The 27,631-nt window shown below is 40.3% G+C and overlaps 1 protein-coding gene across 2 annotated transcripts in view; it reads right to left on the bottom strand.

Annotated features, from left to right (window-relative positions):
- Positions 1–27,631, bottom strand: part of SPTLC3 (serine palmitoyltransferase long chain base subunit 3) — a 174,841-nt gene that overhangs the window by 53,021 nt on the left and 94,189 nt on the right. For both annotated transcript variants that reach the window (XM_025400520.1, XM_025400521.1), the window contains 3 exons: positions 26,320–26,444; positions 23,949–24,042; positions 4,180–4,285 (listed from right to left, as the gene is read on the bottom strand). In XM_025400520.1, coding sequence (XP_025256305.1) covers positions 4,180–4,285; positions 23,949–24,042; positions 26,320–26,444 — 325 coding nt within the window. The remainder of the gene's footprint in view (positions 1–4,179; positions 4,286–23,948; positions 24,043–26,319; positions 26,445–27,631) is intronic.

Here is a 27,631-nt window from a genome sequence, read left to right as displayed (position 1 = left end):
CCCAGGTTATTTGGGACACCACATCTTAAGGATATGTTTGAATAATTTTGATATTCTCTACCACTGTGAGTTGATAAGAGATCTAGACTTCTCAGAGACATGAAATTAGAAAATGAGATTTTAAAACGATACTTAATGAAAACATACAGCTCAGAACACTGAAATAATACTGTTTTAGTTTTAAACCCAAAGTCATGCATTCATGAAACTTTGGATTTCAAGTTTCAATGCTCGTGTGTTACAGATGAAGAAATTGAGGCCTAGATAGGTTAATGGTAAAGGTCAAATGGGTGATCTTGCATTTTCCGTGTTTACTTCATTGGATGTGGACACATGGGCTGACTCTTCTATTTACATTGAGCCTTTGTCTCACTAGGGCCACCTGGTTTTAATCCCAGCTCTGCCTCATCTCAGTTATCTGTCCTGGGGCAAGTTGTCTAAACCTCTGACCCTCAATTTCTTCATATTTACAGTAACTTCTTGGAGGCTTACTCAAGGTTGCACATGGGAAATGTTAGCAAGGAGTAGACACATGGTCGATGTGAGTTTCTTTCTCTAACGTCCACTTTCTGGATGGATGAAGAGCAAATAACCTTGCAACATAGATGACTTATTGTTTTCTGAGTTGCAACTTCTTAGACTGAAAATCAATGTGACGATGAAGACAGCCACTCTTGGTTGTGAACTCTCTATGGGCCCAGCCCTCTGCCAACACTAGCTTATATGACCTCATTCAATACTTATCATTACCGAAGTACCCTATGGAGGCCACACAGATGTAGGTGGTGATGCCAGGATTTGAACCTAAGTCCCAGGCCTGCCTCCAAATCCTGACTCCTCTATATTCTACATAAGAATAATAATACCTATGAATGATGACATTATTATTATTAGTTTGATGACTTCTCAGACTGGGTATCTAGCCTTTTCTATCTCGATATCTCCCTGAAAATTTCTGATTTGGCTGATTGCTCTCTTTGGGGGTTATGAAAAAATTGATGTGTGTGGGCTCTGTGGTGATGTATGTGGGGGTTCTTTAGCCATGGTGGCAGACCACAAGCAAGAGAAAAAATCTGGGAGTTAAAATTCAAAGGAGGCTTTGTGTAGGTATCAACAAGGTATGCATTCCTAATATATCTCTGAAGGGTAGGAGTGCATTTGTGAACTATTGACTTCACATTCCTAACCCTCCTTTGGAAAACACTATGGGAAATAATGTTTTTTTTTTTTTTTTTTTTTTGAGACAGAGTCTGTCTCTGTCTCCCAGGCTGGAGTGCAGTGGCATGATCTTGGCTCACTGCAACCTCCGCCTCCCAGGTTAAAGTGATTCTTGTGCCTTAGCCTCCTGAGTAGCTGGGATTATGGGAGTGCACCACCACACCTGGCTAATTTTTGTATTTTTAGTAGAGGTGGGGTTTCACCATGTTGGCTAGGCTGGTCTCGAACTCCTGACCTCAAGTGATCCACCTGCCTTTGTCTCCCAAAGTGATAGGATTACAGGCATGAGCCACTGCATCTGGCCTTATCTGGTGAGAGTTGCAAATTAGAACACCTGTGTAAAGGCTTTTCCTTTGAGGTTTAAGGCTGTAGAACTGAACTCTAGGCTACCTTTATTTACAGATAAGGAAATTGAAGCCCCTAAGAGCTATTGAGGCTTGTCAAAGAGATGCCCTGTTTCCTATCTGTGAATGTGGCCTTTTAGGTCTTGGTCTCATTTAAAGCCAACATTCCTGTGTGGGTGAAATGAAAGGAACCTCCTCATGAAGGAAATTTCATGGAAAGTGGGGACTTCACTCTGTGTCGTCACCAGGTTGACTGAACCACTGTGGTAGATGGCTTCCAAAGATGGCTGCCTGCAAAGCTTCCCATCCTTGTACATACAAGTGGATCCTCCATCGGGGGTAGGGTCTATTTCACCTTCTTTTGAATCTGGGCTGGCCTCATGATGTGCTTGGGCCAATGGGTCAGGGCAGAAGGGATAATGTCCCAGGGCTGGCAGCCTTCACTTTTGCTCTGTTGGAAGCCAGCACCACGTTGTAAGGGAGTTCTGAATGGACTACAGAATGAGAAGAGACTATCTATAGAGAAAGCCATGTGGAAGAGAGCATGGCACTCCAGGCGAGAGCCAGTACCGAGGGCCAGATGTGCAAGTGGGGTCATTTTGGATGTTCCAGCCCCAGACAAACCATCAGCTGAATGAAGTGGCCTCCACCCAATGCCATGTGGAGTAGGAGAACTGTCCAGTTGGTCCACACAACCCACGGTAGCATGGGAAAGAAGAAATCATTGCTGTGTAAACCATTATGCTTTGGATGGTTTGTTACATGGCAATAGGTAACTGAGCAGTCACTATTGCTAGTGCAATGAAAATTGTGGTTTGGTGCCACTCTGGCTTGGGGCTGGAAGTCCACACCTGGCTCCCTTGTCCTTCTGAAGTGGTGGGATGCAGGCCTGGCATGACCAGTAACAAGTCCTGCTGCTGGAGTGGTTTCTCTGTGTGGCTGATGGGAATATTTGCCAGGAAAATGCCAGTGGTCTACTTAATTTCAGCCATGATCAAAGTGGTTAAGACCTAACTTTCCTTTAATGGAGCCAAGTTCTGTTTATTTGCAGTTGGGGTTTTGTTTACTCTGCTTAAAGGAGGTGCCCAGTCTTCTCTCTCTCAGCTGCTCTGTCCTTCCACGAATCTAGGCCTGAATGACAGGTGTTTAGATAAGGGCTATTTGCTCCCCTCCCAGGCTGGCAGCAGCACAAATCACACAGGGAAAAAGATCCACACTTGAGGTTACGATAGCCCAGAGTCAATATGAGATTATTTCTTAAAATAGCAAGTTAAGGCCTACAAGTTGTCAGTTATACCAGAACAGGTTTCCTCGGCCTTGGTACTCTAGACATTTTGAGCTAGATAACTCTGTGTTATGGGGGCTGTGCTGTGCATCGTAGGATGCTTAGCCGCATCCCTGGCCTCTGTCCACCATATGCCAGTCACACACTACTGCAGTTATAATGACTCAAAATTGCCAAATGTGCCTAGGCTGGGGCAAGGACAAGCTTAGCCTGGAGAAATACTACGTCTAGAGTGCTCCCAAAGACTTCATCAACAGTACGTACTCTCTGGGCTGGCTGGAGGAGGTACTGGGAGGTGATGCAGAAAGTGAGCTAGTAGAAACTGGAAATGCAAACTGTGCATTTCCCACAGTAGGACGGGGAACATCCAGAACCCTAGCCATGGGGGCAGTAAGTACTGGAGTTAAAAATGTTAAAAATAAAATGAAACTGAGCTTATTATTATTATTCTTTTAAAGTTGGGAGAATTCACTTTTTTTTTCTTAAAAGGAATAAAGGCACACTTCTGCTGCTGCTCATTATTCACTCATGTAGCAGAAAAAATGTGCACTCAGGGACTAATGAGATTAGCGGGTTGAAAGAAATCCTATGTCTATTCTCAAGTCTCCTTTGTAGCCATACTCCTCCTTGTCTTAAAGTTAAACAGCCTTCGCTTCCTTCCTTTTAATGTTTTTCACTTTTCTATCATTATAGGAGATATCTCCCTCAATTTGTCCAACGTCAGGATTGTTTGAGAATTGATTTAGGATTGGGCACTCTGAAATAATGTCTCCTTGGCTTAGGGACTAGACATCAGCGCACTCCTACCTGCTGGCTCTGGAACAAGAATTGCACTCCAGGTTACTCCGACCTTGAGCAAAACAGGCAGATTTTTTGTATTCTGACGGCAAGCACTAACCAAGTTCAGCAAGCAGCTGGGGGTTGGGCATGCTGTCCAGGTAGGGGCATCTGGGCCACCCGTCAGCAATTTCTATCAGTCATAAAGGCAAGGAGTGTTCTGATCTTGAATAACCCAGCTGCAAAACACCTTTGAAACTCTGGGGCAGTCAAAGGTAGTGGAAAGAATCTACTCAAGTTAGCAACGCCTTGCGAGGGTATTTCTGAGGAAGCCTTCTCCAGCAGGATAGCCTCCAAGCTGCTCCGCCATAGAGAGTCATCAAAAAGACAGATGACCCACGTCTGACAGCTCCCATTGGTGGCTCTGTCTCAGGTCTCTCTGTAATAACCGATTCTAAGTCATTGCTCTGTTTAGCTAGGAGAGGTCAGCCTTTCCGCACTGATTAGCTTGCTGCAGGCCTGCTAGTCGTAAAATGTGTTCCGTTATGTACATACCTGTAGACACCCTCCACCAGGATGAGAATCTTTTTCCAAGCTCGGCGGGTTCGAGGCTGGCCATAGATGACAGCATCTCTCAGGAGCTTCTCTAGGCTTTGTGTGTCTTTAAATAATACCAAAAAAGAAATTCAGTCATGAAAGGGCTTACTTTTCCTTTTCCACTTTCTTTTTCCAGATGTTTTATGTTTACACTCAGACCTAAACTTCCAGAGAACAGATTCAGAATCAGAGAACCCTTAGGGAGAGAGACAGAGAGGTCTATTTTTCAGTAGAACTTAACTCTGACAAGACAAATAGCCGGATTTCTACAAGTAGGCAGAGTAAACTCTCACCAGTGGGGCATGGTTTCCTAGGCTCTTAAAGGCTCTCCCTGCCTGCCTTAGAGAGATTGAAATTCTACGTTAAATGCGTCTCTTAGGTCTAAGCTTTGTTGCAGGCTGAAATGAACTCCGAGAGACATAATTAATACCACTCATCAATCGTTTAGACACGAGCGTGTTAGAGTTTAGCTGAGTTTGCACGGATCTCACTTCCTACCCTTTGAGACTTGATTTCTGACATCCCCCAACCTTAGAAGTTCCAAAACTTTAGCAGTGGGACGATGAAGCCTCTTTTTCAAAATATTTGGAGATCTCTGAACACAATAATAGCTGGCAGTTATTGAGACCTATCTGTGTGCCAGTCACCCTTCTAAGCTCAGTTTTTGTCATACCTCATTTAATCCTCAGAAGAACCATCTGAAGGAAGTACTAGTAGCGTTTCCATTCTATGGTTCAGGAACTGAGGCACACAGGAGTTAACTGCCTGAGGTCTATCATAAGCAACAGAATCAGGATTTGAATCCATGTAGTCTGTACCATATCCACATTTGTAACACTACCCTTTGCTGCCTTATGTGGAAGCCATTGTCCCTGCTTCTCAAATGAAACAGTGATGTAGAACAAGAGAGGATGAATGTTTGGCAGAATAATCTTGTTAACTTCTAATGTCAAATATAATCAATAGTGACATTTCATTTATCTGCAATCAGATGTAGATGACTGGGCTTGGGTTGAGAGGTCATTTAGAAGAACTTGCCTACCAACCTAGCTGTTTGGTATGTATGTGTGTGTGTGTGTTATTTTGTTTTTAACTTTCGAGCCTAGCAAGAAAAAAATGGCCGAGGCTTATGGGCATACTTTTAAGACTGATTATATTTCTACTGTGTATTTTTTTTGCATTTCCTGAGCTTTCCCTTTTTTGAGAATCTGAAACGCAAATACTTTAGGTCCAGAATCCAATCTTAATTTTAAAAGATGGAGATGCTACTTAACTGATGGCTTGACTATTATGCAATGTTCACCAGGCATTAGAGACACCATTTAAAATGCTCACAAAAGATGACATCTAGCAAAGATAAATCTTTGAAGTCAGGAGTTCGAGACCAGCCTGGCCAACATGGTGAAACCTAGTCTCTACTAAAAATACAAAAAATTAGGTGGGTATGGTGGTGGGTGCCTGTAATCCCAGCTACTCGGGAGGCTGAGGCAGGAGAATTGCTTGAAACCAGGAGACGGATGTTGCAGTGAGCCGAGATTGCACCACTGCACTTCAGCCTAGGTGACAGAGTGAGACTCTGTCTCAAAGTGAAAAAAAAGTTCAATCTAAAGCTGCATACTGGTTTTGACCACGATAGACAAAGCTCTCAAGAAGCAGATGTGCATTGGCTTATCACTCACTGGTCTAGGCTCAAATTAGCTGCAGTTCTTGGTCTCAATGGAGAACCCTTCAACTTTGTCTTTGAGTCTCCAGTCTGTGCTTGGATCTGTTTTAGGGCTTCCCCCAAAGCTGCGTGAATGCACTAACTTTTACTGGGTGCATTAACTTTTCCATACTGCAACCCTGCCACACTCAATGAGGCCATAAGATAGTTCTTTGAAATAGAGTTGTGAATATATTTGTGTGTGTGTGTTTTTAAATTATCAAGTACATTTAAGCAAACCATATTTAAATAAAGGTGCCTTCCTATGAATTGGAGTGGGATAGGACAAGTCAGAATTTGACTGCAATATGAGAACCTCAACTCTGAGAGGCCCCTGTTAGTGTGGCACCTTCCAAGCTGTCGTCAGCATCCACCCACTAGAGACTGGATATTGGGTTCTGAAATTCAGAAGAAGCGTGTGACATGAATAAGATGCTGCATACTAGCAAGATCTCTTGGGAATCTAAACAGCAGTGTTAATACACCATTTGATTTCCTTTAACCTCCTTAAGAAAACATCATATAAATAATGGAAAAATAAAGGAAATACATAATGAAATAATGAAGAATTAAGGGAATAATTCTTTATTCAAATATATAATGCCTTAGGTATTAGATACAGTATGCTATCAGTATGCTACCAATAATATCTGGCATGATATCAGAACCAACAGATACAAAAAAAGGTCATTTTCCTTTCTTTAATCATTAGCCAGAAACTAACTTTTTAGGTGCTATGTAAGTTTAAATGTGGAATTAATCAATTTCACCAAGACCATAAGGACCTGTGAAAGAAGAAATGGAAGAATGGTGGATCTTTTTTTTTGTTTCATGCCACTTTCCTTTTCTTTCTTCTTCTTTTTTTTTTCTTTTCATCTGCAAAACAGGCCTCATGATATCCTGGCATCACTATTGTATTCTTTTCACATAATATTCCCTAATTGAAAAATTTACAGGGCTTTCCTCAGTTCTTGTTTTACTTGACCTGTGGGCAGCATTTGACAGAATTCAACACACACTTATCTTTTAAGCTTCTTCCCTCGGCCATCTGGACACCATTTTTCATTGGTTTTTCTTATTCCTTTTCCCACTATTTCTAGTATTCTTCGTGAGCACTATTTCCTCTTTTAACCCATTTTCCTTTTATGTTTCTTCCTTGACTTTTTTTTTCTATTTTCTCATTAATCTTCCAGTGGTTCCCAACCTTCAGGATGAATAGAAATAATCATCTGGGTAACCAGTTAAAATGCAGATTCTCGAAATTTCTACTCAGAGATTTTGAATCAGTTGGTGTGGGACAGGACACAAGACGTTTGCACGCACAGTGTCCCTGGGGTCTGGAACTCATAACACAAAGCCAGACCTCTACTTTGATTGATATAGTGTTTTTCTAACCATTTTTTAGACAAATATGGGAACCTCAAACCCATTTCCAAGATAGAACTTGCTGCAGACTACATTATTGGCCCCATTTGCCACCTCATTTGAGTTCCTTCTTCTGTGACTTTGCAGTCCTTCCCTCTCACCAGTGGAGAAAGTTTCCCTGCCCCTTGGCTTGGGTTCAGCTAAGTAACTTGCTTTGGCTAACGGAATACAGAGAAGAGACAGTTTGCTAGTTCCAAACCTAGATCTAAAGAGGTTGTTTGCATTTCTACTCTTTCTCTTGTGCTTCTGCTAGTGACAAAAAGAAAACGCCCAGGCTAGACCCCGGTCTCAGGTTGGCCCTGGGAAAGGATTAATGGCACGTAAGGCACGGTTACCTCAGCTCACCAGCAGTCTCCAGTGAGAAATATGTGCTGATTATTATTGGCCACTGAGGTTTGTTCCAATAATAGTTGCCTAATACTATTAGGGAATGGCCCTTCCTGATCTAGCCTTTGCCTGTCTTTCTGACATAGTTTGTCAACATCCCCCAACACACAGCCTCCTGATTCTCCTCCATGCTTTTTTCCCTCTTGTCTGTCTGGAGAGTGCTCACCCATCACTCAAGTCTTAACCCAAACTCTTCTCGTCAATAACACAGAATAGAGTTAAGGACTTCCTCCTTGGTGTCCCACTCAACTTCGTCTGTTCTTTTTTAAGCACTCATCACGATGTTTGTTTTTTGCTTTCATCTCTCTCTTCCCTGAAAGCAGGGACCTCGTCCTCATCCTTCTCGCCCTAGTCCTAGTACACAGTACTAGGCTTAATCATTATCTAATGATTGCATCAATGTTCTTTTCCTGGAGAAAGAACGTAGACTGGGAGACAGGCAAGGAAATGCCACTTGTGGATCTAAATAAGAATTATTAGAAAAGATAAATGTCTCCTACCTGCAATATATTTTAAAAAATTGATGGTATCTTTTGTTTTGTTTTAAACACGAGCAGATAGATATTTTTTGAATGTTCCCAAGAACGTGTTTTAGTGTATATTATTAACCACCAGATGGCAGCCAAAGAAACAAAAAGCGGCTTTCTTGTTTTACAATTTTCAGTTAATAAACTCTCACCTATTTAGATATCTTCTTTTCACTTTTGTTTAGGCAGAGTTCCTAAAATACTGAAGGAAACCTTGCGACTTGGTTCAGAACCGGTCTTCTTTTCCTATAATCTTTTATTTATTATGTCTATAATCTTTTATACTATTATTCATCATCTATAACCAAAGTTTCTGAATGGAATAAAGAGATGGTGAATAAAAGTATTTCTGTTAAGAATGTTTTCCCTTCCGGGACTTGGAATTTATAAGTTTTTGTGCAGAAATGCTACATGGTAAATGTGACTCCAATGCCATTGGAATAAAAACTAAACCCAAGTGAAGTACATTAGTAGTCATTTTAAAATGAATATTCTAAGATTTGGAAAAAAATATGTAAATTTAGAGGCTACTGTGTTGTTTTTGCACCAAAAAGGTCACATACACACGATGGATTAATCCAGTATTTAAAAATGAACACCACGAGTCCTGAAGAGAAGCTTTTCTCCATTTTTAAAAATAACACGCAAGACATGAAATCAAGCCTTTCAGTGGCCGCGCTGTGTTTTATACATTTCACAGAGGGAAGCAAGAGGAATCTCAGTGTTTTCCAAGGCAAGGACTTCATTGTGTTTGACTCGAATGGAGATTTCCATGGGAGTGGTTTTTGGTGGAGTTCACAGCACCCCCAGGGTCAACACACCAGGATTCTTGAGCAGAAGGAAAATCAATTAGCGTTTTTTTTTTTCCTCTCCTGCAAGGGATGAACTCTCCGACCTCTTAGAATCACAGAAGCTACACAGGAAAAGGGAAGACTGTGCTCCGCCTGGATTCTGGCCCCACCTTAGCCCCTGGTATGTTCCTCTCTTATTCTCTGTAGTTCTACAGGGCTACAGTGCGTGGGTTACAAACGGGCGGATTTAAGGGATTGTGATTTATGTTCTGCAGGTCTTATGGGATTCTACTGGTTCAGCAAGCTGCATGCTCACATCTGCAAGGGATTTTTAAAATGATGATGCTTATTAAGGCACTTACACTTGCATTATGTTAATTCCCATGACACCTCTGAGACGTAGGGAAGGACTATTAGGTTTTTGTTTTTTTGCAGATGAAAAAAACAATGCCAGAAGTTTTGTTAAAAAAAAGTTCCCCAAACAAAAGCCCTCCAAACAAACCTGTTCTTATGGATTTAATAAGAATATTCTGAGATATGAAAATTGAAAGTATAAATTTGACACCATCTAGGCACACACACATGGTGCTATTGTACAGTGTGGCTGTCGAGTCATAATGACACAGCATGGACTTAAAATAACCATTATTTGAGCATTAATAATACCTTTGGTGTTATTCAGCACAAAATTTGACTCACTAAGGAGGTGTCTTTTGGTTTGTAGAGAACTAAAAGGATTGAGCTGGTTTGGTGGTGTATTAGTCCATTTTCATGCTACTAATAAAGACATACCTGAGACTGGGTAATTTATAAAGAAAATGAGGTTTAATGGACTCACAGCTCCACGTGGCTGGGGAGGCTCATAATCATGGTGGAAGAGGAAAGGCACATCTTACATGATGGCAGACAAGACAGAGTGGGAGCCAAGCGATAGGGGAAACCCCTTATAACACCATTAGATCTCGTGAGACTTATTCACCACCACGAGAACAGTATGGGGGAAACCGCCCCCATAATTCAATTATCTCCCACTGGGGCCTTCCCACAACACATGGGAATTATGGGAACTACAATTCAAGATGAGATTTGGGTGGGGACACAGCCAAACCCTATCAGATGGTTATAAATATTTAGCTATAAGAAGTGAAAATGTGGAGACCACATTCTGGTGCCTAGTGCAAAACAGTCTTAGCCTTTCACCAGCATGGTTAACTGGATGACTGAATTGCTAAATACTTGGAATAATCCAACTATGTGTCTAAAACTACAATCAGGCTTAGGTGACAAATGCTGTTAGCCAGCCTGAGCCTGTGCCTGTTCTTACATTCAAAACCCGAATAATAGCAAGCCTCCTGGATCTGGAAAAGCTGAAGATGTAGTTTTGTGTAAAGAAGGCACAAGGCAGCAAGGAACCCAGAATCTTCCAAGAAGGTAGGTTGGGCATAGTTCATAGTGTGTCTTCCTGAAGCAAAAACCCAGACATTTAGCTTTCCCCTTATTTCACTGTTGAATGGCTACACCGTTGCATACGCCAGGGCTTCCGCCTTTCTCTTCTCTTGTGCAGCTGTGGGTTTTCCAAAGGCCTAGATCTAATGTGAGATCTTCGCTCACTGCCCATTTCTCAGTGCCCCCGCCCCTGCCCACGCTCCTCTGGATCCAGGAATGCGAGATTGGGGCCGAAATTCAGCCTCCATTTTCTATATGCTCCTGGTGTGGTTGGTGGTTTATTCTTTTTCATCCAAGGCCCCTTTCAGCTGCATTTAGAGACACCCTTTGGTTCCCTACTCTCTGGGTTGCTCAGCAAAAATATTTTTCTGTCTGCTTATCAGCAGCACTCATATTTTGTAAATGAAAAGATGAATGGATGACGAATGAATGTTACTTTTTACTGTTTCTACTCCCTTACTCCTCATCTCTATATCCACTGCTCTTATTCCTTTGGACATGCAGTTTCATCCTTCAGGATTCAGCCCAAATGTGAAATAGTAAGTAGTGGGTATTTAAATAGCTATGAATGATGACAAAAAAATTATTCTTAGTTTCAAGACGGCGGTGGGGAGGACTGTCCCCCTTGTTTAGCCTTTGGGTGGAAACAAAATCAAAATGACCAATTTGGGCAAGCAAAACAATTATTTTTGAAAGTCACATTTTTGGGGTCTGTTCTCCATGAGATCACAGACGGCATTTTTGGCACACTGAAAATTTGGTGCCTTTAAGTTTTATAAAGCAGATTGTGCAAGGACTTTGGTTCAGGTTTTCTGGGTGGCTCTTTAAACATGTGGATAGAGGTTGCATGGCCTTAGGCAGTTCAAAGCAGCAAGGGGATCTTCTTGGAAGAGTGCAAAAGACAGCTGAGAGCAGATGACCTGGGTTGGGCTTATGGATGAGGCAGGTGCTAGGGACAGGGCCTGTTTAGCCGGCAGGGAGAGGGGGTGACTGCAGCAACTTTTGACCCTGTAGGCATGAGATGAAGGACAGGCAGAGCCTAGAAACCAGGGACAGGGTGTCCAATACGCTTGGGCTCTGGGCTTGATGCAATGCGTAGGATTCTGATCCTCAGGGAGGAGATTGTGGAATGAGACAAAGTACTGAGATGGGATCCCTAAATGAGGGGACTCAATGCACGAAGGTGAGACATGATTTAGGGAACAGTGTAGGAGCCCAGTGGTTAGGATTTTCAGTCAGGTGGGTGCTGGCAGCCTCCACCTAAACAAAACTGCCTTGGCCCTGGGAGAAGTGTATGGGAGATGGAGGTTACCAAGTATTACATTGGTACAATCACTCTACCGTCTAGGGGCAAACAGAGGGTAGAAAAGGCCAGGAAAGGAGGTAGCGTGTCGTGCTTAAAAAGGGAGACTCTGGAGTCAGACTTCCTAAGTTTACCAGCTCTGACTCTTACTAGCTCTGTGTATCTAAGTAACTTCACCACTTTATAGAAGTTTCTTCTTCATCTGTCAAAGAGGAGATAAGAGTAGCAGGTGCCTCATTTTATAGTTATGAGGCTAAAATGAGTTGGTGAATGTAAATGGCTCATTACAACGAAGGCTCCATACAGTTGATTATCATCAAAAGATAGGGAGGCAATTGCTGTCTTTATTAAGCAAACTAGTTTAGAAATCCAAGTTGGACATTGAGATCTAAAAGATCATGGCTTGCAAAGTAGTCTAAGCCATGTGTATGGGTTTAATGTTTTACTTAAACAACCTCACGAGCCCTTGCTCTGCAGACTAGGTAGTGCTCAGAGTTTTCTGGCAAACACTGGCCTTCTTTTTCCTCCTCCTCTTGGTCTTTAGTTGCTGTTAGGTAGAATTTTGATTCTTCCTTTCCACTTTTTTTTTTTTTTTTTTAACCACTCCAAATTCTTGGCCTGCCTGGACCTCTGACCTCATGGCAACTGTCTAAGCCAAAGAAACAGCTTTTCTCCAAGGCTAGCTTAGGAAAGTCTTTGTAACTCACTTGAGGACTGAGGTTGCCTGCAGTCTCGCTGCTCTAAGTGTGGTTCTGCATGGCAGCAGCAGCAGCAGCACCCAGGAGCTTGTCAGAATGCAGGATCTCAGGCCCCCACCCAGACCCGCTCAATGAGAGTCTGCATTTTAACAAGACCCACAAGTACCTCGTGTGCATACGAAAGCCTGAGAAATACTGGGGAAAAATAACTTCATCATTTGCTCATTTCCTCAAAATGCACCAGAATCACCATGGAGAACAAATGTGTTGGTTCCTGGTTGCAGCTGACTCTGTAGCTGAGGTGGTGAAATGGCTGGAGAATGGTGGGATAGCACAAGGGCAGCCTGAGGGTTGGCTATGTCCCTGAAGCTGCCCACAGCAGAAAATGCAAAGAGATATTCTTAGTACTTAGCCAGCAAAAATGCAGAGACCAAACTTCAGCATTCTGAATTGAAATTGAGGCTACTAACAGGATAGGGCTCCGTTAGCCATCACACTGGACTGAGTTTTCCACAAGGGACCATAGCTTTCTGAGACCTCCATATGGCCTGGCAGTAAGTAGCTGGACTCAGCTAGTGGTTAAGAGTGTTAACAAGTGCTGTGCACATCCTGCCTATATCCTCTCAGCCCAGCTTCTTAATGCAAACACAGGTCATTCTTTGTCTAAGAGCTCTTTTTCTGGCTGTGGGAACATAGCCTGAGTAGGGAGCCGCCTTCAATCAGTCACAAATGGGAATTTGTGGATACATACCTCAGCTCCCTCAGCCCACAGGTAGGGATAACACTGAGTTATCTATCCTGGCACCTAGAGTTTCCTAGTAGAATTGAGGTCCTGTTGTCCACTCTGGTCACTTGCTTGACAATGTACTGTGTTGGTTCCCTTCCTGTGCCCTGCTCACCTACTGGTGCTTCCTGGCATCACTTTCTGAATAAGAGACATCCATGTCTCAGGGTCTGCTGCTGGGGGAAGCAAACCAAGAAAAAAGCAACAGACTTGGGTCTGCATTTTGACCCCTGTGATTTATCATTTTTTCGACCTTAGGCAGGTCACGTAATCACTTTGAGGATTAGTTTTCTCTTTAATAAAATGAGGATAATGAACTGTGAGGGCTGCTGTTAAAATTAAATGAACTAATTAGCTGAGAACCTAATACCAGTGAAAGCTGAATAAATGATAGAGTAGTTATGGCTCAGCTATTATTCACATTTACTATTATAGAATAACTAATCTATGGTGATAAAAGATTCTGGTACTCAGGTGTTTTTTTTGTTGTTGTTGTTATTGTTTAAGAAATGAGGTCTTCAATAACAGGCTCTGAAATTGAGGCAAGAATTAATAGCCTATCAACCAAAAAAAGTCCAGGGCCAGACGGATTCACAGCCAAATTCTACCAGAGGTACAAAGAGGAGCTGGTACCATTCCTTCTGAAACTATTCCAATCAATACAAAAAGAGGGAATCCTCCATAACTCATTTTATGAGGCCAACATCATCCTGATACCAAAGCCTGGCAGAGACACAACAAAAAAAGAGAATTTTAGACTAATATCCCTGATGAATATCGATGCAAAAGTCCTCAATAAAATACTGGCAAACCGAATCCAGCAGCACATCAAAAAGCTTATCCACCATGATCAAGTGGGCTTCATCCCTGGGATGCAAGACTGGTTCAACATACGCAAATCAATAAACTTAATCCATCATATAAACAGAACTAAAGACAAAAACCACATGATTATCTCAATAGATGCAGAAAAGGCCTTTGAAAAAATTCAACAGCCCTTCATGCTAAAAACTCTCAATAAGTTAGGTACTAATGGGACGTATCTCAAAATAATAAGAGCTATTTATGACAAACCCACAGCCAATATCATACTGAATGGGCAAAAACTGGAAGCATTCCCTTTGAAAACTGGCACAGGACAGGGATGCCCTCTCTCACCACTCCTATTCAACATAGCGTTGGAAGTTCTGGCTAGGGCAATCAGGCAGGAGAAAGAAATAAAGGGTATTCAATGAGGAAATGAGGAAGTCAAATTGTCCCTGTTTGCAGATGACATGATTGTATATTTAGAAAACCCCATTGTCTCAGCCCAAAATCTCCTTCAGCTGAAAATCAACTTCAGCAAAGTCTCAGGATACAAAATCAATGTGCAAAAATCACAAGCGTTCCTATAAACCAATAACAGACAGAGAGCCAAATCATGAGTGAACTCCCATTCACAATTGCTTCAGTGAGAATAAAATACCTAGGAATCCAACTTACAAGGGGTGTGAAGGGCCTCTTCAAGGAGAATTGCAAACCACTGCTCAACGAAATAAAAGAGGACACAAACAAATGGAAGAACATTCCATGCTCATGGATAGGAAGAATCAATATCATGAAAATGGCCATACTGCCCAAGGTAATTTATAGATTCAATGCCATCCCCATCAAGCTACCAATGACTTTCCTCACAGAGTTGGAACAAACTACTTTAAAATTCATGTGGAACCAAAAAACAGCCCACATTGCCAAGAGAATCCTAAGCCAAAAGAACAAAGCTGGAGACATCACACTACTGGACTTCAAATTATACTACAAGGCTACAGTACCCAAAACAGCATGGTACTGGTACCAAAACAGAGATATAGACCAGTGGAACAGAACAGAGCCCTCAGAAATAATGCCACGCATCTACAACCATCTGTTCTTTGACAAACCTGACAAAAACAAGAAATGGGGAAAGGATTCCCTATTTAATAAATGGTGCTGGGAAAACTGGCTAGCTGCATGTAGAAAGATGAAACTGGATCCCTTCCTTATACCTTATACAAAAATTAATTCAAGATGGATTAAAGACTTAAATGTCAGACCTAAAACCATAAAAACACTAGAAGAAAACCTAGGCAATACCATTCAGGACATAGGCATGGGCAAGGACTTCATGTCTAAAACACCAAAAGCAATGGCAACAAAAGTCAAAATTGAGAAATAGGATATAATTAAACTAAAGAGCTTCTGCACAGCAAAATAAACTACCATCAGAGTGAACAGGCAACCTACAGAATGGGAGAAAATTTTTGCAATCTACCCATCTGACAAAGGGCTAATATCCAGAATCTACAAATAACTTAAATTTACAAGAAAAAAATCAAACAACCCCATCAAAAAGTGGGTGAAGGATCTGAACAGACACTTCTCAAAAGAAGACATTTATGCAGCCAACAGACACCTGAAAATGTACCCATCATCACTGGCCATTAGAGAAATGCAAATCAAAACCACAATGAGATACCATCTCACACCAGTTAGAATAGCGATCATTAAAAAGTCAGGAAACAACAGGTGCTAGAGAGGATGTGGAGAAATAGGAACACTTTTACACCATTGGTGGGACTGTAAACTAGTTCAACCACTGTGGAAGACAGTGTGGTAATTCCTCAAGGATCTACAGCTAGAAATACCATTTGACCCAGCAATCCCATTACTGGGTATATACCCAAAGGATTATAAATCATGCTGCTATAAAGACACATGCACACGTATGTTTGTTGCAGCACTATTCACAATAGCAAAGACTTGGAATCAACCCAAATGTCCATCAGTGACAGACTGGATTAAGAAAATGTGGACCATGGAATACTATGCAGCCATAAAAAAGGATGAGTTCATGTCCTTTGTAGGGACATGGATGAAGCTGGAAACCATCATTCTGAGCAAACTATTGGAAGGACAGAAAACCAAACACCACATGTTCTCACTCATAGGTGGGAATTGAACAATAAGAACACTTAGACACAGGGTGAGGAACACCACACACTGGGGCCTGTTGTGGGGTGGGGAGATGGGGGAGGGATAGCATTAGGAGATATACCTAATGTAAATGATGAGTTAATGTGTGCAGCACACCAACATGACACATGTATACATATGTAACAAACCTGTACGTTGTGCATATGTACCCTAGAACTTAAAGTATTAAAAAAAAAAAGAAATAAGGTCTTGTTATGTTGCTCAGGCTGGTATTGAACTCCTGGCCTCAAGTGATCCATCTTAGCTAACCAAGTAGTTGGGCTTACAGTTATGAACCACCAGGCCTGGCTCTAGTACCCAGTTTTGAATTTAGCATCACTAAAAATGCACTTCTGAGTCTTTTTCTATTTTTTTTTAAGGAAATAGACTTTTGGTGTTCTGATTTTGCTCCCTTGCAGAACTTTCCTTCTATTTAATCTTCTCAGGTATTCATTGTGGCTTTGTGGGAAATGGAGAGAGAGGAATAATGAATAGTTTTGGAGTTAATGGTCAAGCCTATTCACACAGGCTTAAAAGTTTATTATGATGGTCTGAGTAAGTTTAAGTATGCCTTAGGTACCTTTTTCCTACAGATAATTCAAAAACCCGAGGGCCCAGAATTCTGGTTCATTTATAGTTGGATTAAATAACTAAGGATGTCCACTTCCACTGGTACTACAAAAAAATAGAACCTCCTCCTCTCCAACAGGCGGAAGAGTACTGTTAAGGTGTAAGGAGAGGACATGAAGCAGATGACAGTCCATGAGAGCAGAACAAGTTTAGGGTTGCATGAAATTCCACAATCCCAGTGTGTGCAGATGCTCCAGTGCAGGTGGCCATTCTTAAAACCTGTCTCACAAGTTATTAGCTTCTATCTGGACTGGTTGTATGTGTCATGCACACACAGGTTCTGCAGATCCTAAACAATCTCTGTATTATCAGTCCAATCTGTGTGGATGCGTATCAAGGATTAAGGCATCACTGCATACTGAAGCAGTTAGTATTCTCCTGGGAATGGCAGAGCAAGAAACAGAGCCAGCAGCATCTGATGCTGCACATATTTTAACTCCATTCAGTTCTTTCCCTCTCCTTATACTTTTTGCTTCCCTCACCTCTCAAGAAAGAAGTCATTCAGAGGACCCTGGAAATAACCCTGCTCTCAAGGGGGCTGTTTTTGTGATGTAAATACAACAGAAGCAGAATATGCTCATGTTTCAAAGTTGTATTTAAACATTTGGGTGTGTGGGAACAAGGGTTTTGTGCACCTGTGAATGAAAGCCTAGCACTTTCCTATTGCTGCTATAAGAAGTTAGAGTAAACTTAGTGACTTTAAGACAACACAGACTTCTCTTACAGTTCTAGAGGTCAGAAGTCTGAAATGGGTTCGACTGGGTGAAAAATCAAGATATTGGCAGGGCTGTATCTCTGTCTAGAAGCTCTAGGGGAGAATCCGTGTCCTTGGTTTTTCCGGCTTCTGGGGAAATGCTTCCTGCATTGCTTAGCTTGTGGTCTTCTTTCATCTTCAAAGTCAGCAAGGGCTCTATAAGTCTTTCGCACATTGCATTCCCCTGACCCTCACTCTTTTGCTTGTCTTTTCCACATTTAATAACCCTATGATTGCACCAGACCTACGTGGATAGTCTCTTTACTTTAAGGTTAGCTGTTTTGCAGCCTCAATTCCATCTGCAACCTGAATTCCCTTTGCCAGGCAACATAATGTTCACAGGTTCTGGGGATGAGGGCATGGACATTTTTGGGGGGTAAGCATTATTTTTCCTACCAAAGAGAGCAGAAGAGCAACAGCAGCTTAGGCATAATAAACTCCCATGGATTAGAGGAGAGACTCTGACCCTAGCTGCACCCAATTCTCAATTAGTTGGGAAGGGCAGTATTTACCCAGACAGCTCCAGGCTTCACTATTAATCAGTTGTATGATCTTGGACAAGTTGCTTAATAACTCTAAACCTGAATCTTCTCATTTATAAAGCAGTTCCTACCTCATGGAATTCTTCACAGGGCTAAATAAATAAGAGAAGGCCATTAGCTCAGCATCTGGCACAGAGGCCTTTCTCAATAAATGCTAGCTGCTAGTATTAATAACAACAGCTAACATTCATTGTTAGGATAGAGACAATAACTATTATCTATTTTTCACGAGTACAAAGGGAGGGCATGAAGAATAAGTTGCTGAATGTTTTGAGAGCTTTGTAAAATCGGGAGATAAAATGTAACTCTTAAATTATAATTTCGCGAAAAGTTAAGAATTTAAAGCAAAATTTTACTTGGAAATAATTTCAAACATAACAGAAAAATTCCAAGAATAAAAGGACTGTAAAGGACACCCACTTACTTTAACCTAGATTCACCTATTAACACTTTATCCCATCATCTCGTCTGTGCATATTTATAGCTATGTCTGTCCACCTGTGTTTAAATGTGTGTGTGTACACACACATACACACACACACAAAATTTTTCCCTGAATTAAGACTAAGTTGCATATATCATGGTCTTTACCCCTAAATAATTCAGTGTGTCTTCTTTAAGAATAGGGTATTCTCCCCCTTAAGAATAGGGTATTCTTATATGATTACAGCAAGATTCAGCAAACTTTTTCTATAAAAATCCAGATAGTTTTACTTTAGGCTTTGTAGACCACATACAGTCTCTGTTGTGTAGTCTTCTTTGTTGTTTATACGATGCTTTAAATATGTAAAAGTGTTCTTAGCTCACAGGTCGTAGGTTGTCTATTCCTGGACTATGGTGAAATGATCCACTTCAGTAGTTTTAATGTTGATACACTATTCTTATCTAGTATTATCTAATTTACCACACATCTTCCAGTTTTTCAAATCAGCCTAGTAATTTCCTTTATGCATTTTCTGTCTCTTTTGGAATCTAGTTTAGGACCCGCCATTGCACTTGGTTGATACTGTTCTTTCATATGATTTAATCTGGGCCATTTCCTCAACCTTTCACTGTCTCTTATAGTATTGATATGTTTAGAAAATACAATTCCTTTTTTAAAAATAGACCATTCCTAATTTGGGGTTGTCTAGTGATAGGATTCAGTGCCCTAACCTGCATCCCATATAAATGATGTCAAAGGCTTTTTAGGGTATCATATCTGGAGACACACAGGGTCCGTTTGCCCCTCACTGATGACTTCCAAGCAATAGCAAATGGAAAAACAAAAACAAAACAAAACAATAAAAAAATCAAACAAACAGAGAATAGAGAAATTCTGAGAGAACACTGCTTTAGAGACAGATGATCTTCAGAATTATTAAGTATGTTTTTTTTTCATCCAATGCTGTTCAAAGCTTTAACTTAAAGCTTGTGTCTCTGTTTCCATCTCTACTAGACATATGAGAAGGCAACTAAATGTTTTGAGAAAAACCAGTTTATTCAGGGAACAGTATGGTGAGAAGTGTAACTCCCAGGTGCCTTTTGTTGATTTTTGAAGTACATACATTCTTAGCTTGTGTATACATCTTAATTTTTGTACATTAACTGGCCAAGGTCTTATCTGTCAGCCTCTGCTCTAGCAGTTCAGCCCCACATTCAGGTCACGCTGAAAGTCCTGCTGCTCTGTGCATGCTCCAGATTAGTTTTCTGCTTGAAATAATCTTTTCTTCTTTCCTGATTAGAATTATCTTAATCCTTCAGCATCTACTGCAAATGCCCTCCATTTTATGCAGTTCCCAAGGAGAAACAGACTCTTCATTTTTCCATAATATTTTCTACTGTCCCTTAGTGGCACTGATGACAATGACAAGGGTAATAATAGTAATAATGTAGCAACTACAGATAATTCAGTAGTTTCCAATGCCAGGCATTGTGCTAAGCACTTATATGCCTTTTCCAACCATGGTATTATTTGTGTATCACAATTATCCTCAGTTTTGGAATAGGAAAATTGAGATCCAGAACATAAAGTAGTGTGTCTAGGACCACGGTCTCACAGTCTAATAAGCTAGAGGATAAGGACACAAATGCATGGGTCAAAGCCTGTACTCTGTTTCAAAATATTGGAGCAATGGCTTTAATTTTATATATATTGTATGATTATAATAATATTGTTAGCTTAAATTTACTTACAGGGAAACATACAGATATTAAGTGTACAATTCCATGAATTTACATAAGAACGTAACCATTACCCCATCAAAATATTGCCCCAGACAGTTCTTTTATGCCTCTTCTCACCAATTCCCTCCCTCCAAACCAGAGACAAGCATTAATAAGATTTCTATCATCATAGATTAGTTTTGTCTATTTTTGAATTGACTGTAAATGAACTCACACAGTATGTATATACATTTGTGTCTGGTTTATTTCACTCAAACTAATTAAAATAATTTTTCTTGAGAGTCAGCCATGTTATGTGTAGCAGTAGCTTGTTGCTTTTTTTAAATTGTAGAGTAGTGTTCTATTGTATAAATAAGTAACAGTTTTTTTCTACTCTCCTGTTGGTAGACAGTTGGATTGTTTCCAGATTTTGGCTATTATGAATAAAGATGCTATGAACACTCTTGTACAAGCCTTTTAGTGGACACACACTTTCATTCCTTTTGGGTAAATATCTAGGTATAGAATTTCTGGGTCATATACAGGGGCATGTTTTGCTTTATAAAACTTTGCCAAATAACTTTCCAAAGAAGTTGTACCATTTTACACTCCATAGGCAATGGCTGCATGTTCTAGTCGCTCCACATCCTTGCTAACATTTGGCATTGTCACCTTTTTAATTTTAGCTATTTTAGTGGGTGTGAGAAAGTGCTGTAGCCAAAGTCCATACTCTTAACCACTGCTTGATGTCATCACGGCCCATTTCACTTTATACAGTAACTTGCATACACATCTGCCTTTCCTACTAGATTCCAAGCCCTCAGGTAGCTAAGATATTCCTTATCATTTTTATAGTCCTTCTGAATCAGAAGCTCAATAAATGCTTAATAAATTTTGGCTCGGAACACATTCTCTGCCAACTTTCAATCACGAGTGTAAAAGAGTAGAGAGAGGAAGAGTGAGGATATCTAATATGACAGTTGTCTGGTGGTATATCCCAGGGCACACTGGCAAGGTCTCAGGACAGCTTAGATTAAAGGAGGTTCAAAACAATAAGATTCTAGGTCTTAATATCTCTCAGCATGCATTATAATCATCTAGGGAACTCTGAACAAAATGCAGATGTCTTGGCCCCAACCCAGCAGCGGTCATCTTGGAGATTTCTACCCTAAAAGCCTTAAGCTGGAGACTAGGGAATGCTTGGTCAATGATTAATGAAGCTTACGTTTAGTCTCCCGGTTAGTCATTTATATATGTATGTATGTTTACTTATCTGTCTATGCATATGACAGATATTTGGACTGAGTTGATCTGAGGTGGGCACAGTCATTGGTCTTTTATGGATGTTCCCTAGATGCCACTATTGTGCAGCTAGCATTAAGAGCAGTGACACAGTAGAATGGAGTGAAGAAATAAGAGGTTTACATTGATGGTGATAGTGTTGATCTGTTCCAGAGAGATAATAATCCAACTATGTCTCTCTCTGGAAGTGAGATTATCACGTTTAACCACATACGTAGATGGAACTACAGTTGAATGACTGCCTAGCTATCCCCTTTATCCTTTGCCAACTAGACAGAGCCTTTGATCAGCAATCATCTGTCACATTGAAGAATCAAAGGGCACAACACACTTGAGCTAATACCAAAGGCATTCCTTGTAGTCTCTTAATAAATGTACTCGGAGCCCTGAAAGATGTCTACTCCAAACATGAATTCCCAACACTGCCAAAATGATTTGAGTCTAGATGTGACAATCTGTGATATTTTAGGCAGAGCTGAAAAAATTTAACTTGGCTTATCAAAGTCTAAAGCCAAAATTGAGTGTTCGATGCGAAATGGACAAACGAAGTCAACGTATTTTGAATGACATTAAGCTAGATGTTATAGCCACCGTATAAGTCTGAGCAGGCCACAGTTTGGCTCTTCTGGAAGGTCTGGTCCTGAACTTCACTCTAAGTGTTCATCTTCACATAGCTACTGAAAATGGCTCAGTAAGGCATAGCCAGACCTCACCCCACTCAGTGAGAGCCATAGATTTTTCATTTGAACAACTGTACGAGTTAGACAAGGGGGTTCACTTGAGAATACTCCCATGCATTTTGTTTCCTCCCTCATGGGACAATTGTCCTTTGGTTTAAGATTGCTGCGAGGTGGGCAGAACAGAATTGAAACAATTCTTCCTCAGTTCTCTGTCAACCTTCTTCTTGTCACTTCAAACTTTGTTACCTCCTTGGAGGATGGAGGGGAGAGCTAGGAAGGAGGAACAGGGAAAAATGGAGAAGCGAAGGCAGGAGAGAAAGGTGGTAAGGAAGAAAGAGAAAACAAATTTATATGTGTACACGTGTGTGCATGTGTGTGCATGCATGCACACATGCACAGACAGAAGGGAATTTTCCAACGACAATAACAAATTAGAATCAAAACCCTTCAGCTAGGAGGATCCTTACCTATCACAGAGTTTGACACCTCATTTTACAGATGAGGAAACTGAATGCAAGAAAGATGAAAGGATTTATTTATTTATTTATTTATTTATTTTTGTTTTGTAAAAGGGCTTTAATGTGCTCCATAAATGCAAACTAATCAAACGTGAAGACACCTAAGTGCTCTTTTCACACTATCATTTGGTTTGCAATTTTGGTAATGGCACAAGGAAAAATCCCTCAACTAGGATAACCAGATGGAATACTCAAAGGCAGATAAGACAGAGAAGACATAATGAACTAAAGATAAATTTATTCCTTCATTGTTTATGTTGTAGTGAAGAAATGCCATGAGAGGTGTTGGCAGAAGTTTGACATGAAAGAGCTGAGCATAATCACTTCATTCCTCTTGGCGTAGGGCAGAGCAGTAGGCTGCTCTTGGAAAAGAAAGAGATGTTTCAGGGAAGAGCAACAAAAATAATCAGGCACTGAAAAAAAAGAATCTCTGATGAAAGGATTTATACAAAGTGACGCAGTAAGTCAGGAGCAGAGCTGGACGAGAGAACTCAGGTGTCCACCACCATCCACCTCCTTCAAAGTGTTCCCTGATAATTTCCATGCTGCCTCATCAAGTCTCCAAAAGAAATAGGCTTCTGCCTGCTCCTCACCACCCAACCGCACAAACCAGAGCCTGAAAGGACATTTCAATGAAGTTGAATAGATGGTTTTGTTAGGTGGGGAGCTGAGCATCTGTGGGTGGGCAAAGTAAAAGGAGGCATTCTTCTAAGGAATAGGCTCATTTTTTAACCGACCATAACACAAAACTTAAGTCTCCAAACTTCCTCAAGACAGAGTTGTAGAAAGGGAAGAGTTATAACACTTCTGATAATTAAATGGCAGTCCTAAGAGATCAATCGTGGCTCCAGAGGCCACATTGCAAAACCACTAACAGTGACATTAATGTGTTTGGGTTACACTTAACAATCTGGATGTTTAATGCTCTTCAACCATTTGTTCCAGGTCACCCGAGGTTAACAAGCCAGTAGTGAATATAAACATAATTGTGTTTCATGAGGCTACGTTGCCAGCTTGAAAAACAGAACAAAGCCTCATCAATAATCTTTACTTTCTTCTAGGAGCAAGCCAGTACATGTTGAATAAATACATTGACACTCACTGTTGTGTTTGAAGATTCTTATGGTTGCACCTGAGAGTCGGGCCCCAAGCACAAGCGATGTGTGGTTTAACTCATCACTTAAAATGAGGCATCCCTGTGCAGAAAGCAAGCACACAAAACACAAGCCAATAAATAAAACCAAGGAAAAACAACTTGAGGGGACAGGAAGGCACTCTAAAACCTGCAACACCAATTTCTAAAACTCACTTTAATTTTAAAAGGCCAAGAGTTTAACCTGGTGTCTATATGGATAAAATCATGTATAGCAGTCAGCTGATGGAGATGGGAGTTGTTTTAAGATATTACATGTTCACGGCAACATTTACATAGAGTTTGCAGTCGAGAAGTTCATCCAAGATCTTTGTTAAGCACCAGGGAGAGCCTAAAGTGTTGATCTCCGACAGGAAGATTGGTAGGTTTTTGGGTGGGTTATGAACTTGTAGGGGCACTTCCATGAGGGATTATTTGGAACAGTTTTAGTTATTCCTACTGAAAGGTAGGGGTCTTTTCTGCAGAACAATTTAAGCTCTTACTTCTGATTCTCGTTTTCCACTGTATTAACATCCCATGTAGTCAAAAACATCACTGTGTTACAGTCAAAAACTTTGAATATGGAAAAGTATAGATGGCAATTCAGTCTGCGGTATGTGGATTAAGTTAGTCTAACTTACTGCTTGCAAATTACTCTTTGTAAAATTATTTTTCTTTTTAACTTAAACATTTCTAAATTGCAAAACTGCTTAAGCATACCAAAAATACAGGCAAATTATGGTGAACCTTTGTCTTTTGTGGCCTTCCAGAATCTTTGAATTTTCCCTTATATTTCTATAGTTTCACACATAGCCATGTTTTGAGTTTTTCTGAGGCAAAAGCCACAAACATTCCCATATATTTGTACTCTAGATATATGCATTTTTGTAATTTTTCTGGTGGAACATTTAGAAGTTATTTGTAAGCCTACTACTTCGCCTTTCCTGAGAACAGGACATTCTCCTACAAAAATCACAATTCAATGATCACATTCAAGAAGTTCAATGCTTTTACAACACTATCATTTGATAGACAGTTCAAATTTAAATTTCCCCAACTTTTCTAATGATGTCTTAAAGCTCTTAATAGACATCATCATTCCTTTGATGTTGTTCATTGCAAAATCCAGTCTAAGACCATACATTGCATGTAGTTGTGATGAGACACATTTTCAAAGGCATAAATTTGATTAATGTACTTGCTTACTTGCAATGAACCAGCCAACTTCCCATTTTTTTTTCTGAGGAACAATTTCAAACGCCGGCATGATTGTCACTATATGGCTCATTGCCATTTGGCACCTGCTTTCATCTCTGATCTTTTCTTTGACCACCATTCTATATTCTAGTTCCTCCAAACCTATGTATTTTACACATGCTGTTCCCTCTTCATGTCCTAAATACAACTTATTTATCTGTTAAAATTCTGTTCTCCTCTCACCATTTTTGCACAGACATTGCAGACTTTCTCAGGAAGGGTTTTGGGCAGCTCTTTGTCCTTCCTCAAATATGGGCATGCCTTTTCTATGGTATTTGTCCTACTTTGTTCAGTATATTTTTCCCCCGTTAGACTCTAAAGTACATAAATTTAAAAGACACAGGTCTTGTTCATCTTTGTATGTCTTGTATCTTCCCTTATATGCGGACATAGTAGATTCTCAAGAATTGGTTTATTGAATGCAAAAATAAATGAGTAACATAGGAAAAATATTTTGTCCAAGTAAATGCTTAATAAATATTAGCTATGAGAAGTTGCAAATGGGAACTCAGGAGCCCAAAATTATGACTGCTTTGTTAAACTGTCTTTGAAGATGAATTCTGACCCATGCCTAGGGTTGCAATTATATAATCAGCAATATCATGAAAAGATTTGCTGGACTAAGCTGGCATACTTATTCAAAAATACCGATTTCCAGTCAGTTTCTCCTAAGAAAAGAACCTTCTCACACATACTTCTTCTTCTTTTTTTTTTTTTTGAGATGGAGTCTCGCTCCGTCATCAGGCTGGAATGCAGTGGCCTGATCTTGGCTCATTGCAATCTCCACTTCCTGGTTTCAAGCAATTCTCCTGCCTCAGCCTCCTGAGTAGCTGGGACTATAGGTGCACGCCACCACGCCCAGCTAATTTTTGTATTTTTAGTAGAGATGGGGTTTCACCATGTTGGCCAGGATGGTCTTGATCTCTTGACCTTGTGATTTACCCGCCTCGGCCTCCCAAAGTGCTGGGATTACAGGCATGAGCCACCGTGCCCATCTCAGCCATACTTCTAACAAGGACCTGCTCAGAGTTACAATTCTTAGGAGTAATACAGTAGAAGACAATTATGTTAACAAACTTCTCACCTTTCCAACTAATGCCGGGATATTCATTGAGTTAGTTGCGAATCCCATCCCAAAGACCATAGCTGCTTCCACATTCAGGAACTTAGCCACAAGGTCCTCCAGCTCCTTGTGCTTATCCAAGGTGCCTGCACATAAAATTACATGAGGAGTGAGCCTTCACTTTTCAACAAGGCCAAGATTGAAAACTCAAATTCCAGTACATACACATCACCAAAAGACCTATACAAGAGTGCTTGTAGCAGGAAGATTTGCCATTGCCCGAATCTAGAAATAGCCCAAATATTCAACTATTGTAGAATGGAAAAATACAATGTGGGGTATTTGTATAGTGGAATTCAATACAGCAATGAGAAAGAACGAACTGCTGCTCCACACAACATTGTGGATAAATCTCACAAATCTGTTGTTGAGTGAAAGAAGTCAGATATCTAAAAAAGTACAGGCTGTATGATTTTGTTTACGTAAAGTTTGCAAACAGGCAAAACAAATCTACAGTGTTAGAAGTCAGGATAGTAGTTATTTTTATTAGGAGCATGAAGATGGTTTTTAGATTCTCTGAATGTTCTATTTCTGCATTTGTTACGTAGGTATGTTTGCTTTGTGAACATCCATTGAGCTGTATACTTACTACTGGTGCACTTTTCACCATGCCGTAAGTGAAATAAAATTTACAAAAAACACCCACAATTCTCTCTTTTTACTCTACATCTCACAGGTAATTAATTAAATTATAACCCCATCAGAGTTTCCCCACACCTAAATGCAAAACGGATTCAATGACTTCCATAGATACCAATAATTTATTGAATCTTATAATTTATTGAACCTTTGGAATGTACTAGATACTGTGTTAAGCCCACTATTTAGGTTCTCTCATTTAATCTTAGAAGCCAATAATGCAGGTATTTTTACTTCACAGATAAGAAAACTGAGAGTTAAGAGGTTACCAATAAAAAGCAACAGAGATAATCTAGTTTAACTCCAAAGTGTAGTTTTTACCTCTTTACAATCGCTTATATGTTTGCCCTTTGATCTCTCCTTAAACATAATCCCCTCATGCTTTGCTACAGCAAATGTTGATGCTCGCTTCTCATATTTTCTGTTTGCTATCACTTGAACTCCTAGGTCTGCACAGTCCAATATGGTAGCCACCAGCTATATGTGGTTAGTGCAATGGAGAAACTGAATTTCAAGTTTTATTTAATTTTAAGTAACATAAAATGTAAAGCTAAAGCATAGTAAAGTGCATTTCACCAACTGCAAATTTATTTTTTGGTAGCATTGTATTTCATATTAATTATTGGAAATTTAA

Source organism: Theropithecus gelada, chromosome 10 (assembly GCF_003255815.1).
Source record: "Theropithecus gelada isolate Dixy chromosome 10, Tgel_1.0, whole genome shotgun sequence".
NCBI lineage: Eukaryota > Metazoa > Chordata > Mammalia > Primates > Cercopithecidae > Theropithecus > Theropithecus gelada.
Note: the sequence above shows the minus strand (reverse complement) of the source record. Positions and strands in the feature narration are given on the sequence as shown.